Here is a 14913-nt window from a genome sequence, read left to right as displayed (position 1 = left end):
GTTCACCTTGTGCAGTATTCTCTGTTCTAGTTTGTTTCTTTTCAGTAGCAGAATTACCAAAGATCCATTTAAAGATGGAAAGAAAAAGGTGGTTCTTGTGCTTTTGAATGTATTCTCTCGTATAAAAGTTCAAAATGTGGACTGTTTTATGTGACTAATGAACTTATGTCTGGATAGAGAATCTAGAGAATTGCGACAGGAGAATTATGCAGCAGTTCACTGAGATGCCCACTCTTGCATGGGAAAGTAATAATATACTTATTGTGAATTAAAAATAATTACACTGTAGTGACATGACTTCTCTTCCTCTTTCTTCCTGCCCTTTCTGTGTTATCTGTCATCCACTTTCACGTCTTGTTTACTCTAGTGGGAGGAAACGTGGATTGGAAGCAGATAGCAAGTATTCAAGAATCCATTGGTGAAACCAGCTCCCAGAGTGTTGTCGTTGCCGTAGACAGGTACTGTATTAAATTTATTCTTGCCATCTCAGGGCTCCTTTTCTTTTTCAATAATATTTGAATTCAGTAGTGTGATAACAGGAAGTTATTAATTTACCATAGGTTTACCATGGAAAGCACTACAATAGATATGACCATATAAAGGTGCTTTGGGGTTTTGCGCTTCTTTCCTTAAAAAGAGCAGATCTTTTTTTTTTTTTGCAAGAAGGAATAAAGACCAGCCAGAAAGTCTTTTTTACTGATGTCAAATTGTTACTGGGGATTTGCAGAACAGAGACTGCTGTACTGTCTGGTGAATTTTGATTTGCTAGACGTAGTAGCAAATGGCAGATCTTATTTTGCCTCTGTACAGGGAGCATTATTGGTAGACAAACCCCTTTTCTCCTAAATGTGGTTATCCATTTCATGCTTTTCTCCAGGGCGTATAGGTGTTCTCTGTCATCATCAACAGTGTTATTCCAGTCTTCCCTTCTATGAATCATATTTATATTAAGTAGGTTTGATAAGACCTAGTACCTATCATCAAAATTCCTTGTTTATATCTGACAGTGCAGATCTGACTGAGGTCTTAATGGATCTATCTATCTCAGCGTATAAGAAATCAGAAAGTATAATTTTCTAAATGCTTGTCAAAATTGACGGTCCCAGAACAAAGCGGTGTTCTGAAGGCTTACAGACTTTCTGTGATTGAGTATAGCAGCAAGATCGATGTCAGTTCCGTGAAAGTTGCCTTGCAGTAAAACCACATTGAGCTACCTGGAGGGGCTTAATGTCAAACACGTAATAGCTCTTTAGGTTTGCAGTGTTTCTCCAGACTTCATAATGAAAAGTGTTTCAAGTATCTATTTGTCATGGCAAGTAGGAATCCTGCACTCTGGAGAAGGCTGCCTTCTCCATGTGAAGCAGGCCTGCGTAGTTCATAAAGCTACTGATGTTATTCATCTGTCACTGTCAGTGAGCAGATAGTATTAGAAACAGTGCTCACTCACCTGTCTCTGTGTATTGTGTGGAGTAATCTTTAAATATTAGAAGAAACTGAAATATTTCTACTTCTATTTTCACAGCTCAGTCTTTTTCCACAGTTTTTAATATTGAATAAATAACATTACACGGGATATAAAGGCTTGAGTTCATGGTTAATAGATACTTTTTTAAGACATTGTAATAAAGTCTTAAACTTTACTTTACAGAATATTTACAGGATCTACAAGATTGGATGGAAATGCTATTGGTAGGTTTTATATTTCTTTTTTAATTTATTTCCCTGTAACCTACGAAGCATCTTTGTGATGAACCTTGGAACAATGGTGTATTTTAATACCTGTGGTCATTTAACAGTGGATTTTGTTCGTTGGCTTTGTGCTGTATCCATGGATGAACTGCTGTCTGCTACTCACCCTCGAATGTTCAGCCTGCAAAAGATAGTGGAGATCTCTTACTACAACATGGGTCGGATAAGGCTACAGTGGTCTAGAATCTGGGAAGTTATTGGAGATCATTTTAATAAGGTATCTCTGTTAATCATTATGCTGCTTGCTTTATTGATGCAAATTTTATTTAGAGATTTGCTGGAACCATGTTCTCATCTGAATTATACCGATTTTCTGTCTTTATAAGTAGTTTAAAATGACAAAATATGTAAAGCTTGAAAAATTTGTAAAGCCGAGGTGCATAGTGTTATAAAAGCAAAAGCAGGAGCACATATTATTTATCTTGATCTGAGTCTTGAACTAGCTTCTTTTTAGTTACGTGTTCTATGTGCTTGGGTGTTTCATGAAGCTTGGGATAGACAGGGGGCTGTTTTCTGCTCACATCTGTTTTCAAGTGAAGATTTATGCCTTTTGAATACAGCTTGTGGAAGTTACCATACACAGCTTGTTTCTTTTGAGAAAGTTTAAATGCTAGGATGTATAATGTAGAAGATGGTTGGAATTGGTTAGGAATGAATGAATTACATTAACAATTGTGGTTTATGGAATTGGCTACTGTTTAATTGTGTTAATTTTGCAGTACTGCTCAGTTTTCCATGATCAAATGTAAAGGCAACTCGGGCTGAATCCATAGGAATTCTGATCCCAACTTACTTTAATTTCTACCCTGTGTTGTCAGGTTGGCTGCAATCCCAATGAAGATGTAGCCATTTTTGCAGTAGACTCATTAAGACAGTTATCAATGAAGTTCTTAGAAAAAGGAGAGCTTGCTAATTTCCGATTTCAGAAGGACTTCTTAAGACCGTTTGAACATATAATGAAGAGAAACAGGTAATGACATACACTTAACTCAGTCCCTTGGGATCATAAGCACCAACTTTCGCAGTTAACATTTCAGATTGCTTCTGTAAAATCAGTTGCCGAAGAGTGATAACATCCTAATTGCTTAATTTAGTTGAAACAATTACCATTTTTCGTCTTCATTCAGGTCTCCTACTATTCGAGACATGGTTGTGCGGTGCATAGCGCAGATGGTAAATTCCCAAGCTGCTAACATCCGTTCTGGCTGGAAGAATATTTTTTCAGTTTTTCATTTGGCTGCCTCGGATCAGGATGAAAGCATAGTGGAACTTGCATTCCAGACTACAGGACACATTGTCAGTGAGTACTGATGATGATCAAACATCGTGAAAGTGTTTGTGACTCGGAAGGCTGAGAAGCTTTGTTTCTCCCTGGCTTCTACAGCCTGCGTAGTAAAGCTCACTGGATGCTTTAGGAGACAATGTTACATATTTCACAAACAATATTCTGGTGAAATTCTTCCTGATGTAATTCAGTCGGGTCGCTGTCATCTGTCTTCCTTTACGTCTTTTGAAACATTTGACTGCTTATAGTCTTCTATAGTAAAACCAGTCAAGCCTTAGATTATTTTCCTTGATCTGTACTTTTTCATTTTAGTGTAGCAATTTTATTTTTTTTTCCAGGGGAAAAAAGACACAACAACAAACTGCGCAGTCATTTTGCTATTACGTTGTTTGCTTATCTTTCTCATTTTTTCTGAACTGTGTTCGAGCACAGCTCTGCTGAGATAGGTGGAACTACAGGTTTTTTTCCATTCTGATCTAGAACTCAGACTCTAAATGCCAAGAGAGCTCTCTTATTCCGTATCAACATCTGCAAGTTCCTATAACGTTTTCAGCATTTTATTCTGAATGTTCTATTCCTTCAAAATTCCTCCTGTTTAAAAATCAAGACCGGAGGACCATATTGTGAGGGAAAATGAATCACACTGTTTTAGGTAGCCCTCTGAAGCTCCAGTCACAGACCTGGTGCTAAGCAGTAAGCCTATTGCTCTCTTCTTGTTTAACTGCAAACTCCTTTAGTCTGTTTGCTACCTTGATTCATTTTTGGCATCTACTATCAAAACATAATGCTTTCAAAGTGATTATTTTTGTTGAGCATTGATGTTTTAGTTTTGATTAGTAACCAAACCTTTCACAACACCGGTCGATGAACCAACCTCTCGTGACTTCTATTACAATGAGTTCATATTAGGATTAGTAGATTTTTGAAGCATTACTTTTTCTTCTGTTTACATTTTTTTTTTCCCAGCAATTGTGTTTGAAAAACACTTCCCAGCAACCATAGATTCTTTCCAGGATGCAGTGAAGTGCTTGTCTGAATTTGCCTGCAATGCAGCATTTCCAGATACCAGTATGGAAGCCATCCGCCTCATTCGCCACTGTGCAAAATATGTATCTGATAGACCTCAGGTACAGTCTGTATTAATTAAATTGATTTTCTTCATGAACAGCGTTTTAATAAGGAAAAAATCAGTTGTGCTAATCTTATTGGCTTTGCTTCAAGTTTCAGAGATCAGTGATAAAATTACTTTATTCAGAAGGAACGGGGATATAAAATGCCGTTTGTTTTAAAGTTATTAGCAAATTTCTCTCCGTCTTGCCTCCCATCTTCCTAGTTCATCTGTTGGTTTTCCTGAGGATGCTGGAGATGAGCAAATTTCAGGATCTGCTTTGTACTAAGAAATGTTAGTGTATAATGACATAAGCAAAAATGCTTGATCTCCTTAAGTGATAGTAGATCCTTACTTCAGTGTTGTCTCTGCAGAACAGAGTAAGAGACTCAGAGTTAACAGCAAGCAAAACCTAATGTTTGAATCTATCATTTAGTTTATTTTTGAGTTTTCATAGTGTATTAAGCATTACTTCAAGAAACAGTTCACCTTCTCACCTGAGCTATCAGGCTGTAATACCAGTACAGTAGTATTAGTACAGCACTACTGTGGTAGAGGCTATTTCTAGTCCAACTTGTGTTTTGTTTGTGAAGAATTGCACTGGCTCCACATAACGCTGTGTTTGCTTCTAAAGGCATTCAAGGAATATACAAGTGATGATATGAATGTAGCTCCCGAAGACAGAGTGTGGGTGAGAGGATGGTTCCCAATTCTGTTTGAGTTATCCTGTATCATCAATAGATGCAAATTAGATGTAAGAACCAGGTAACAATCAGTATTTGTAATTCAAATTCTCGAAGGCTTACTTTACACTTTAAAAGTAGAAACAACTCTCTTAATGAATGTAACCAGTGTAAAATGACTCATGTATTTAATATGTGATATCACTGTGGGAAGATTAGACTTGCTAAAAACACCTTTTAAGTAGATGTTGGAATGTAGAAATTCTGTTTTCACATGTGAAATGTTTACCTTCTAAATATTTGAGCACATCTTCAGTGCTTGTTTAGGATGAGTAACCATAAAATCTTGAAGATTAGAAATGTATATACTATTAACAGTTGATTTATCACTGAACTTGTAAATTATTTAAAACAGCCCAGCTCAAGTCCTCCATTAGATGATATGGAGACAGTTTATGCATAGAACGTAGAAGTATGTAAAACTCAAATTTAACTTCGCTATTGTATAACAATCAAACATTATTTTGATGTGGAAGGTCGGCTGTAAACTATCAGCTGGCCTTTTTTTTTTTTTTTACACAGGGCATTATGTTGGATGAATATCCAAATCTGTGTTTCTCCAGCAGCAGTACTGATCTTCTCTGTTCTTTTCTTTAGTAAATATAAATGTAGGATGTTAGATTCTGTGATGTATGCTCGTTACGCATTCAGTTTTATTATTTGTCATAGTTGACCTGGGTAAACCTTGTATCAGGTCTCTGGTGTTATTTTGACTAAAGAAATGTAAAGTGCTCCACACAACGACTAGATTTTGTGTTAGTGGAACCCAACAGCTAAGTTCTGTTGGAATCTTCCTTTGTTTTTGATAGTACTTGTGACTCCAGTTCTGCCTGCCCTCACTTGTCTTGTGTATCATATCTTGGCAGTTTACAAACTTTTCTTACACAGAGATGTATTATTTGGTTGAGGGTTGCAGAAACAGTTGAAAAAGCAAAGTTGTACTCCAATTGCACGTAATACCTACTTCTTTTCCTTGAATGTTTTTTTTTCCCTTTACAAGACACATTCTGTTGGAGTTCTAATGCTAAATACATATTTCTTGCCTAGAAATACTTGTTCCTTTGGTTTTATAGTCCTTTGTATAAGTTGTAATCCTATTTGAAATGACTACTACTGTCTCGCTATTGCCTATGACTGTAAAGTACGTTTCAAACTGCTTTCAAAGTTAATTGTAGTGTATTGATGTGACTGATACACACATTTACCAGGTTGCCATACAATGTTCTTCATAATATTTGAGTTTGCTGCTGCTGTCCGGATGTACTTGGTCTTTTGCATATCTTGTTATAGCTCTTAATATTGTTGTTCTCTCTTCGTTTCAGGGGCTTAACAGTAATGTTTGAGATAATGAAGACATACGGCCATACGTACGAGAAACACTGGTGGCAAGATTTATTTCGTATCGTCTTCAGGATATTTGACAACATGAAACTGCCAGAACAGCAGACTGAGGTGAAAAAAGAAATGGGAGAATTTACATAGGAAACATGTTCAGTAATACAGCTTATCAAGCCATGTGAGGCATCCCTTAAAAATTGCACCATTGACCCGTTTTTCTCCATTCCTTACTTTATTTTATTAGCATTCTGTCAGATGTATTGTTATTCTTCCCATAGTTTTAAGCCACATGTGTAAAAGGAGCGGTAGTTTATGCTTCAGACAGTGGGAGAATAGTATAAAATACAATATATTTAGGGTTTCTCAGAACCTCAGCATCTACATGTGATGTCAGATCAGGTGTGCATCATTTCATGGCAACAAGCCTGTAATCGGGAGTGAAGTCACAATTAGGAGAAATTAGTTCTGCTAGTTCAAAACTTTCTGATGACTGGAAAATAAAAGACAGCGCTGCTTTCGCTGCACCCTTCTGACCCTGCAAGCAGATACTATTCAGACAAGTGAAACAGAAATGGCTAAATGATGTTTAAATTATGTTTAAATTATTAGTCTTAGCATTGTCAACTGTTTGGGAAGCTTCATCTGGCTATTTATAGAAGAACAGCTCTCTAAATTTTTATAATTTAGAAAATGTTTAGAGACACAGAAAGCTTAGCTTGGTGTTAAACTATTGAGCTAGGGTACACGCTAAGTTTGCTTTCAATCTCAGTGAGGATGAACATTTGTTAGTTCTGCAGCTTGGTCTCTAAGAGTAGTTGTCTGTTTCCGTAGTTTGTTTGAAACCCACTGATGAGCAAAGCAAAAGTTGAGGGCTGTAAGTTTGAGGAGTCTGAGGTAGAAAGGAATGGCATGTCACCATAAAGGAAATTGCATAACTATGTGTTTATGTACCTGCAGGGAGATGCATCCTAAAAGCTTCATCTTAAACCAAGTTCTTACTTTTTCTTCTAACCTTCCTAGAAAGCTGAATGGATGACGACTACTTGCAACCATGCACTTTATGCCATATGTGATGTATTCACACAGTATCTGGAAGTACTTAGCGATGTTCTCTTGGATGATATATTTGCACAGCTCTACTGGTGTGTGCAGCAAGGTAGGACTGTACCAAATTATGTTAAACAATGCTGACATCTTACTATGTTGAAAGCAAATAAACAAATGCCCTGTTTGTCTTTTCCAGACAACGAACAACTAGCACGGTCTGGTACGAACTGTTTGGAGAATGTTGTCATCCTAAATGGCGAAAAGTTTACCCTAGAAATCTGGGATAAAACTTGCACTTGCATGCTGGACATCTTCAAAACTACAATTCCTCATGCGTAAGAGGACTGCTAATGCTTCGCTTTGTAAAATAGTTTAGCTGGATGACAGTTACTGGTTTCAAACTGTTAGATATCCCATAGGTGAGGTAACAGAAAGCTGCTAGGTGCTGGAATGATTTTTTCTGCATTGTAAATGATAAACTGTTAAAAACTAGAAATACCATATGGGAGATACAGTATCTGTAGCTTTATTCAGTCTCAAAACAGGGGCTCTTTTGAGAAATACTATCAGCTTTTTTGGTCCATTTTTTTCCACAGTCTAGTTTTCTTCAAAAAATGCTAGTTACAATGCTGCAATTACCTTACAGATTGAAGTCTCTACGGTTGGTGGTTAGCATCCATCATATTTTTTTTGGTTGGTTTTTTTTGAACCCTAATCTTATTAAGAAAATGAACACCCATACTTTGTAATGCTCTTTCCTTTTTTGTTACTGTTCTGTGTGAAGCTGTCTAAGAATGAGGCTGTACTAAGTTAATACGTAATACACACACATCATAGAGCAGAGTAACAGTAAACAAGAGACCAGATTTTCTTGTTTGGTTCTTGCTCCAGCACCACTGAGTTGAAGCACTACTTATTATCAAGCCTGATGATGTTGGGTTGCTACATTAGTACGTGTGCTATGTCTATGAGGTAGTTCTTAGCATTTGCTTCTGGGCAACACTTAGTTCTGACCAGAAGAAACCTAAGTTAGTCCATATGTAACTGCCTCATCTACTTTTCTACATGAGTAGGTGTGAATTAATTACATTTAAAAAATTATTGAAGTAAAGCTGTAAAATCAGGGAGATAGCAATTTATATGCATTTTGGTAACTGCCAAAATTAAAAATTTATACCCGGAGATAGGGTTTCAAAGTCCAGTTAAATTAGCCCTAACTTACTATGTCCCATAGTTCGAAAGCAGAACATGTTCTAGCAGAGCGCTGGCTTTGGTTTCCAGGTAAGATCAAAGCATACGCTTCTGGGTAGCGTTACAGTTGTATACTAGAAACTGTTTGAGAGCAGCATATGGCATATCCTCATCTTTAGACGTATTCAAAATACTCTTGGTATCCTAGAGCTGTGTGGCGAAAAGTATGCATTATTTCCTTCCACAGATTTCCATACTTTATTTCCCAGCTCTTAAAATCTTTTTAAGCCTTCTTTAGGAACTTCCATTATGTTATCCCTTCTTTTATTGCTGGGAGTCTCCTAACTTCTGCAGGGTTAAGGAATTCACGCTTGGATTTTATACACAAGTATTCCCTTGAGCTGTAATCAGTTTTCTTTCCCATGGCTTGCTTTTATCTGAGCACTTGCTTGGTGACACAAAGCTACTTACAAATAGTCTCTTGCCCTTAATGTGTTTTATTAAAGCTGAAGCCTTAATAAAGCTGAAGTTTTCATATGGGCAAAAAAAAAATGTGTTGATGATACACAGATATTTATTCATACTTTTAATGGAAACTTTGTACTGGTTTCTTTTTCATTCTGAGCCAAGTCTTGGCTTGCTGGCACTAAGAAAGCCAGAGTGAATGCCCTCTTGTTCTGGTGAATTGGTTCCTAGCACAGCTTGCGATGACCTGGCTCTGCTGGCTCATTCTAATGCCCCCCTTAGCAGATGGAATTTTAAGTCTAGTCTAACTTATTTTTGGCTGTCAAGTCTTAACCTGTGATCCAAAGTAATCTGCAGCTTGTGTCCTGGTAGCTTTCAAGAACCAATTCAGTTATTTGCTCTCCTTTGTTGCCTCACTTACATGTCTTTAGATTTTCTTTTCATTTTCTGTGATTTGTCTTATTTCAGTTATATGGAGATCAGTGATGTGTCAAGTTAGGATCCTTAACGCTTTTGGAAAGATCTCACTTATGAAATGCAAACAAAAACGTTCAAGTAGTGCCATATGCAGCTTACGGCCTCATTCTGTACATACGTGCTAAATAGTTTGAGATACTAACAATGACAAATAAGTTACTTTCCAGCAATACATGTGATAGCAATGATGTGCCCACTTAGGTTATTTAACCCCCCGATCTCCTTCGATTCTTGTCAGGCACAGACAGCCTCCATAAAGTACAGTTAGTGAAGAAACTTTAAGTGCTTGAGGCACAAAGCCTTGAGACAGCAGCATGCTATAGGAAAATAGCAGGAGAGAGATCAGAAATACTGTGTCTTGTTGCCTCATAACAGCAATGAACTGAAATGAATGTGTTGAATTTTAACGGGAAATGTCTACTTTTAAGTGTAAATGGAACCATAATGCTGGAACATACCCCAAATAGAGATTGGTAGAGGGGTCTGCACAGCATGCTGACTTAGCCTGGGGTGGGTAAATTCAGTCCATGTTCTGAGCAAAGCTTAAGGCAATGTGAGAGAACTAATGACACTACAGTACTGCTATTCCGCCTAGAACTGAATCTCTATTATGTTTAAAAAAAAAAAAGCAACCACAGAGTCTAGTTGTCCATCAGAGGCAACTGGCAGAAATGCAGAAGTTCAAAAAACCAACACTGAAATTTTTCAATGTGTATGAAAGAACAAAATGTATGTATTTTACTCCTTGAAAGTGAAATTAGTTCATTAATTTATGGAGTTGTCTGTATCCACTACTTACGTTTTGCTTCCTTGAACTTAACTTTGAAAACAAACCAACCGCCATATTTAGAGTGGTTTGCCTGCTAGAGTATCGGTTCTGGGTATTATTTTATGCTCACTAATTTATTTATGTTACTGATTTTGCATTTTCAAGGCTGCTGACTTGGAAGCCGGTCAGTGGGGGTTTTGGCCCTGTATCACCCTCTGATGCAAAAGAAAAACTGGTAAGCTGCTAAATAAATACTTTAAAAGCTTTCAGGATTTCAGTACAAATATGTCAGGTCCAGAGGAGGGCTATGAAGATGATCAGAGGGCTGGAGCACCTCCCCTACGAGGACAGGCTGAGAGAGCTGGGGCTCTTCAGCCTGGAGAAGAGAAGGTTCCAGGGGGACCTTATAGCGGCCTTCCAGTACCTGAAGGGGACCTACAGGAAAGCCGGGGAGGGACTAGTTTTAAGGGCAGGTAGCAACAGGACTAGGGGAGACGGTTTTAAACTGGAAGGGGGTAGGTTTAGACTAGATATTAAGAAGAAGTTCTTTGCTGTGAGGGTGGTGAGACACTGGAACAGGTTGCCCTGTGAGGTTGTGGGTGCCCCCTCCCTGGAAGCATTGAAGGCCAGGCTGGATGGGGCTCTGAGCAACCTGGTTGAGAGGGAGGTGTCCCTGCCTATAGCAGGGGGTTGGAACTGGATGATCTTAATGGTCCCTTCCAAACCAAACCTATGGTTCTGCGTGATGTAGAGTAAGCACAAAGCATACTTCGTTTAAACTCAACTTTTAGTTTTTATTTAAATAGAAAGATTTTTCCAGGCATGGTACTGCTTAATAATTAAAATTAGCAAGGAGCTGAGAAAGAAAAGTCTCTATTTGTTACAGTCTTCAAAGCAGGCTCCAAAAGGTTGGCTGCAGGTCATTAAGTGCTTATGTTTGGGGTAATATCCTTTTTCTGGTACATCTTCACCATAGGTAATGCTATATTTAGGGTGCGGATTGCTTTCTGGTGTGGGGACTGGTTTCTATTTTGTTTTGTTAAATATTAACTCTGATATATCGTCATGATGAGAAAACGCTGGAAGTGGAAAGACTCCCAAAATCAAATTGATTTTTTTTCTTCAAATTTTCTCTGATAGTAAGAACTCAAACGTGAGTGTTTAAAACAGCAAACATATAGAATTGTCCCCCTCTACTCAGCTCTTGTGAGGCCCCATCTGGAGTACTGCATCCAGGCCTGGGGACCCCAGCACAAGAAAGACGCAGAGCTCTTGGAATGAGTTCAGAGAAGGGCCACCAAGATGATCAGAGGGCTGGAGCACCTCTCCTATGAAGAAAGGCTGAGGGAACTGGGCTTGTTTAGTTTGGAGAAGAGAAGGCTCCGGGGAGACCTCATTGAGGCCTTCCAATTCTTGAAGGGAGCGTATAAACAGGAGGGGGAACGACTGTTTACATGGGTGGATAGTGATAGGACAAGGAGGAATGGTTTTAAACTTGGACATGGAGGTTTAGGTTAGATATTAGGAGGAAGTTTTTCATACAGAGGGTGGTGACGCACTAGAGCAGGTTGCCCAAGGAGGTTGTGGATGCCCCATCCCTGGAAGCATTCAAGGCCAGGCTGGATGTGGCTCTGGGCAGCTGGTCTAGTGGCTGGCGACCCTGCCCACAGCAGTGGGTTTGAAACTCGATTATCTTTGAGGTCCTTTTCAACCCAGACCATTCTATGATTCTATGATAAAGAATCATCAGGTTTCTTAGGAGTGATTGAATAAACTCATACAAAGTTTGGATTTGCCTGCAAGGTTTAGCCCTGTAGCTGCATCAGCAACTGCTGGTGAGAAATATTGTAGCTTTTGGGTAAGATAGTTGGCTGATGTTCTTTATAGATTAGTAAAATATTGGGTAAGAATTTGTTCAGGGATAAGGTCACAAAACAGTTTTTTACTAGAAGAGACTGACTTTCTCCATTTCTCTTCGTGGAGGTATGCATAATTACAACAGAACGTGTTACTGGTGGCTTAATACTTCATTATATGTGTGCTTTATGTCAGTGTCACTGTGTGACTCACTTGTTTTATACATTAAACCACTAAAAATATTTGATCTAAATGACGCATTTGTATCAAATACGGTAACACGCAAACGTTAGTCTTAATCATGAATAAACTGAAAGATCTTTTCTCTTTTAAATAGTTTAACATGAATATTTTTAAAACACCTTTTGTCTTCAGTGTAAAAAGACACTTGACAACTTTACTTCAAAAATAACAAAACTTGTGTAGTAGTGTTCGAGGAGATAGATTTTGGATGCTTTCTTTTGGTAAGACGATTTTTGAGGACTTTAAATGTTTCCATTTAATTCTTCTGATTATAACAGCACTTCATATAGAATTGTAGAATCCTTAGAGTTGGAAGGGACCTCTGAGGGCCATATATATTGGAACTAACTATAATATGTTAAACTGTTAAAAGTATATTTATACTTTTAAAGTATACTTATATATTTTGTACTAATAAAGATTAAAAACCCTTGGTTATTTATTGGTATGATAACGTGGTATGTGCTTTATAGGAAGTGTGTATGTCTGGATTTAAATCTTGCTAACAATACAACTCCAGTGTAATTTAGGGAACAAATGCCAGAAATGCTGGGTTATTGAAAGGATCGGTAATAAATTGCAGTTAATGAACATATTTGATTAATTACAGTTACGCCATTTCTGCGATTGCTTTCTAACATGAAAGCAATGAACGTTACAGTTGATTTTAATACTTTCCATTCACTTAGGCTAGAAAAAGACATTTATAAAAGCAAAGGCAAAAAGAAAGTGATAGTTACCTCTCAGAGTCATTGGGTATCCTCCTCCCTCTCCATTTTACTGTGGCAAATTCCTGTACCTCTAACAAGCATGTTCTTAGGAGCTTATAATTAAGAATGTTGAAAGGAGTAAGGGCAAATATGACAACACCTCGTGTTGTATGGAGTTGTGATTAGAGCTGTGTGTTTGTTTTCACCTGTTAGAAAGGAACATAGCTCTTCTGGAAGCCGTTAAAGATATGGCATTTCCAGGTATCAGAACCTTGCATCAACCTGATGTGCTTAATCTGGTAGAAGTCAAACTAACTCAGGTAGATAGTGATAGGACAAGGAGAAATGGTTGTAAGCTCAAGGAGGGAAGGTTTAGATTGGATGTCGGGGAAATTCTTCACAGAGAGTGGTGAGGTGCTGGAACAGGCTGCCCAGAGAAGCTGTGGATGCTCCGTCCCTGGAGGTTTTCAAGGCCAGGTTGGATGGGGCCCTGGGCAGCCTGGTCTAGTACCAGATCTGGAGGTTGGTGGCCCTGCCTGTGGCAGGGGGTTGGAGCTTGATGATCCTTGAGGTCCCTTGCAACCCAAGCCATTCTGTGATTCTGTGATTCTAACCATTGGCTGACATACAAAAAGAAATATCCAAAATATGCTCATTGACTTGCTGTGTAAGAAGCACACCGCTGTTGATGATCGGCTCACAGAAGTTCTCTGTAAATAATTTTTGGGTGTTTCCTTACAGGATACAATCTCCCAGAAGTCTGTAGATATTCATGATACAGTTCAACCGAGATCTTCAGACGGACGCCCACATCAACCCAGTGCAGTGCCCACAGGAGGTGAAGAAGTGAGCAAAGCCAGATCAACAGCAAGTGCGTGTCTCTTAGCAGTTTGGTATCTTGTATCAGCTGGGTGGTACTTAGCAGGTGTCTGATGTCTTTAGTTGTAGCTCCAACTGTAATATAAGAAACATCATGTGGAAAAAAATTGCATGGACTATGTTTTTGTCTCCATGCTGTATGACAGAATTCCTTTGGGATATTGCGGGGTCTGCATTTTCGAGCTGTGCATTAAAAACGTAGAGTTAAGCTGCTGGCTTTTGTAGGCTTTTTACTCAGTGCAAAATATTAAAAATTGTGCTCTCCTTACAATGCTGTATCAATGAGTAATTTTTCTTCGTAAGGGCAAATTTCTTTCTGTGTAGAACGCAACAGAATGGATAGCTGAAAACAAGTGTATGTAGACAGATTTGAAGAGAGTGTATCAAACCTTTAAGACGCTTGCATGAAGTTTTGTGGTGTTGCCTAAAATGCTCTTGCCTTGTGGTTATTACTGCCCCGAGTACAAGCAAGCATCTGTGATACCAGTGTTGTCTTCTGCCTCCTCTGCCTGTGGGCAGTCTCACAGCTGCTGCTTCTGGCTATTGCACTGTTGCTAAAAACAAGGTCACTTATCTGGGTGATTTTTTTGCGGTGCTGAATATTGGTCCAGTACATGGCAGGTGACTTAAAAAATCATTTCCGAACTTTTCCTAAAGCCTTCCTTGTTCACGTGGTCATCAGCCCTGTTTTTAGGAAAATAATTTAGACGGGCAGATTCCAGAGTTGGTTTATGTGCTGGAAGTTGAGCTGTTTAGGAATAAACAGAAGAACAGCTTTGAAAAGTAAGATGGTACTGTAGTGTTTTAAGCTAAGAAACAATTTCTTTTCCTTTTTTCAAAGAATTTCCGGAACAGAAGTTATTTGCTGCTCTTCTGATCAAGTGCGTTGTACAACTGGAACTCATTCAGACTATTGACAATATTGTGTTCTTCCCTGCAACTAGCAAAAAAGAGGATGCAGAGAATCTAGCGGCGGCACAAGTAAGTAAAGTTTACGGGTATATCTCTTTTTAACAGCTTTTTCTCAAGCGGATAAAGTTTCATAAACTCCT

The 14913-nt window shown here is 38.4% G+C and overlaps 1 protein-coding gene across 2 annotated transcripts in view; it reads left to right on the top strand.

Moving 5' to 3' along the window:
- ARFGEF1 (ADP ribosylation factor guanine nucleotide exchange factor 1) overlaps window positions 1–14913 on the top strand; it is an 89598-nt gene that overhangs the window by 70392 nt on the left and 4293 nt on the right. For both annotated transcript variants that reach the window (XM_021388590.1, XM_021388591.1), the window contains 13 exons: window positions 368–458; window positions 1649–1689; window positions 1797–1966; window positions 2568–2719; window positions 2877–3049; window positions 4001–4161; window positions 4777–4907; window positions 6208–6337; window positions 7244–7379; window positions 7467–7605; window positions 10338–10407; window positions 13724–13853; window positions 14703–14842. In XM_021388590.1, the coding sequence (XP_021244265.1) occupies window positions 368–458; window positions 1649–1689; window positions 1797–1966; window positions 2568–2719; window positions 2877–3049; window positions 4001–4161; window positions 4777–4907; window positions 6208–6337; window positions 7244–7379; window positions 7467–7605; window positions 10338–10407; window positions 13724–13853; window positions 14703–14842 (1664 nt within the window). The remainder of the gene's footprint in view (window positions 1–367; window positions 459–1648; window positions 1690–1796; window positions 1967–2567; window positions 2720–2876; window positions 3050–4000; window positions 4162–4776; window positions 4908–6207; window positions 6338–7243; window positions 7380–7466; window positions 7606–10337; window positions 10408–13723; window positions 13854–14702; window positions 14843–14913) is intronic.

Source organism: Numida meleagris, chromosome 2 (assembly GCF_002078875.1).
Source record: "Numida meleagris isolate 19003 breed g44 Domestic line chromosome 2, NumMel1.0, whole genome shotgun sequence".
In the NCBI taxonomy this organism is placed as follows: Eukaryota; Metazoa; Chordata; class Aves; order Galliformes; family Numididae; genus Numida; species Numida meleagris.
Note: the sequence above shows the minus strand (reverse complement) of the source record. Positions and strands in the feature narration are given on the sequence as shown.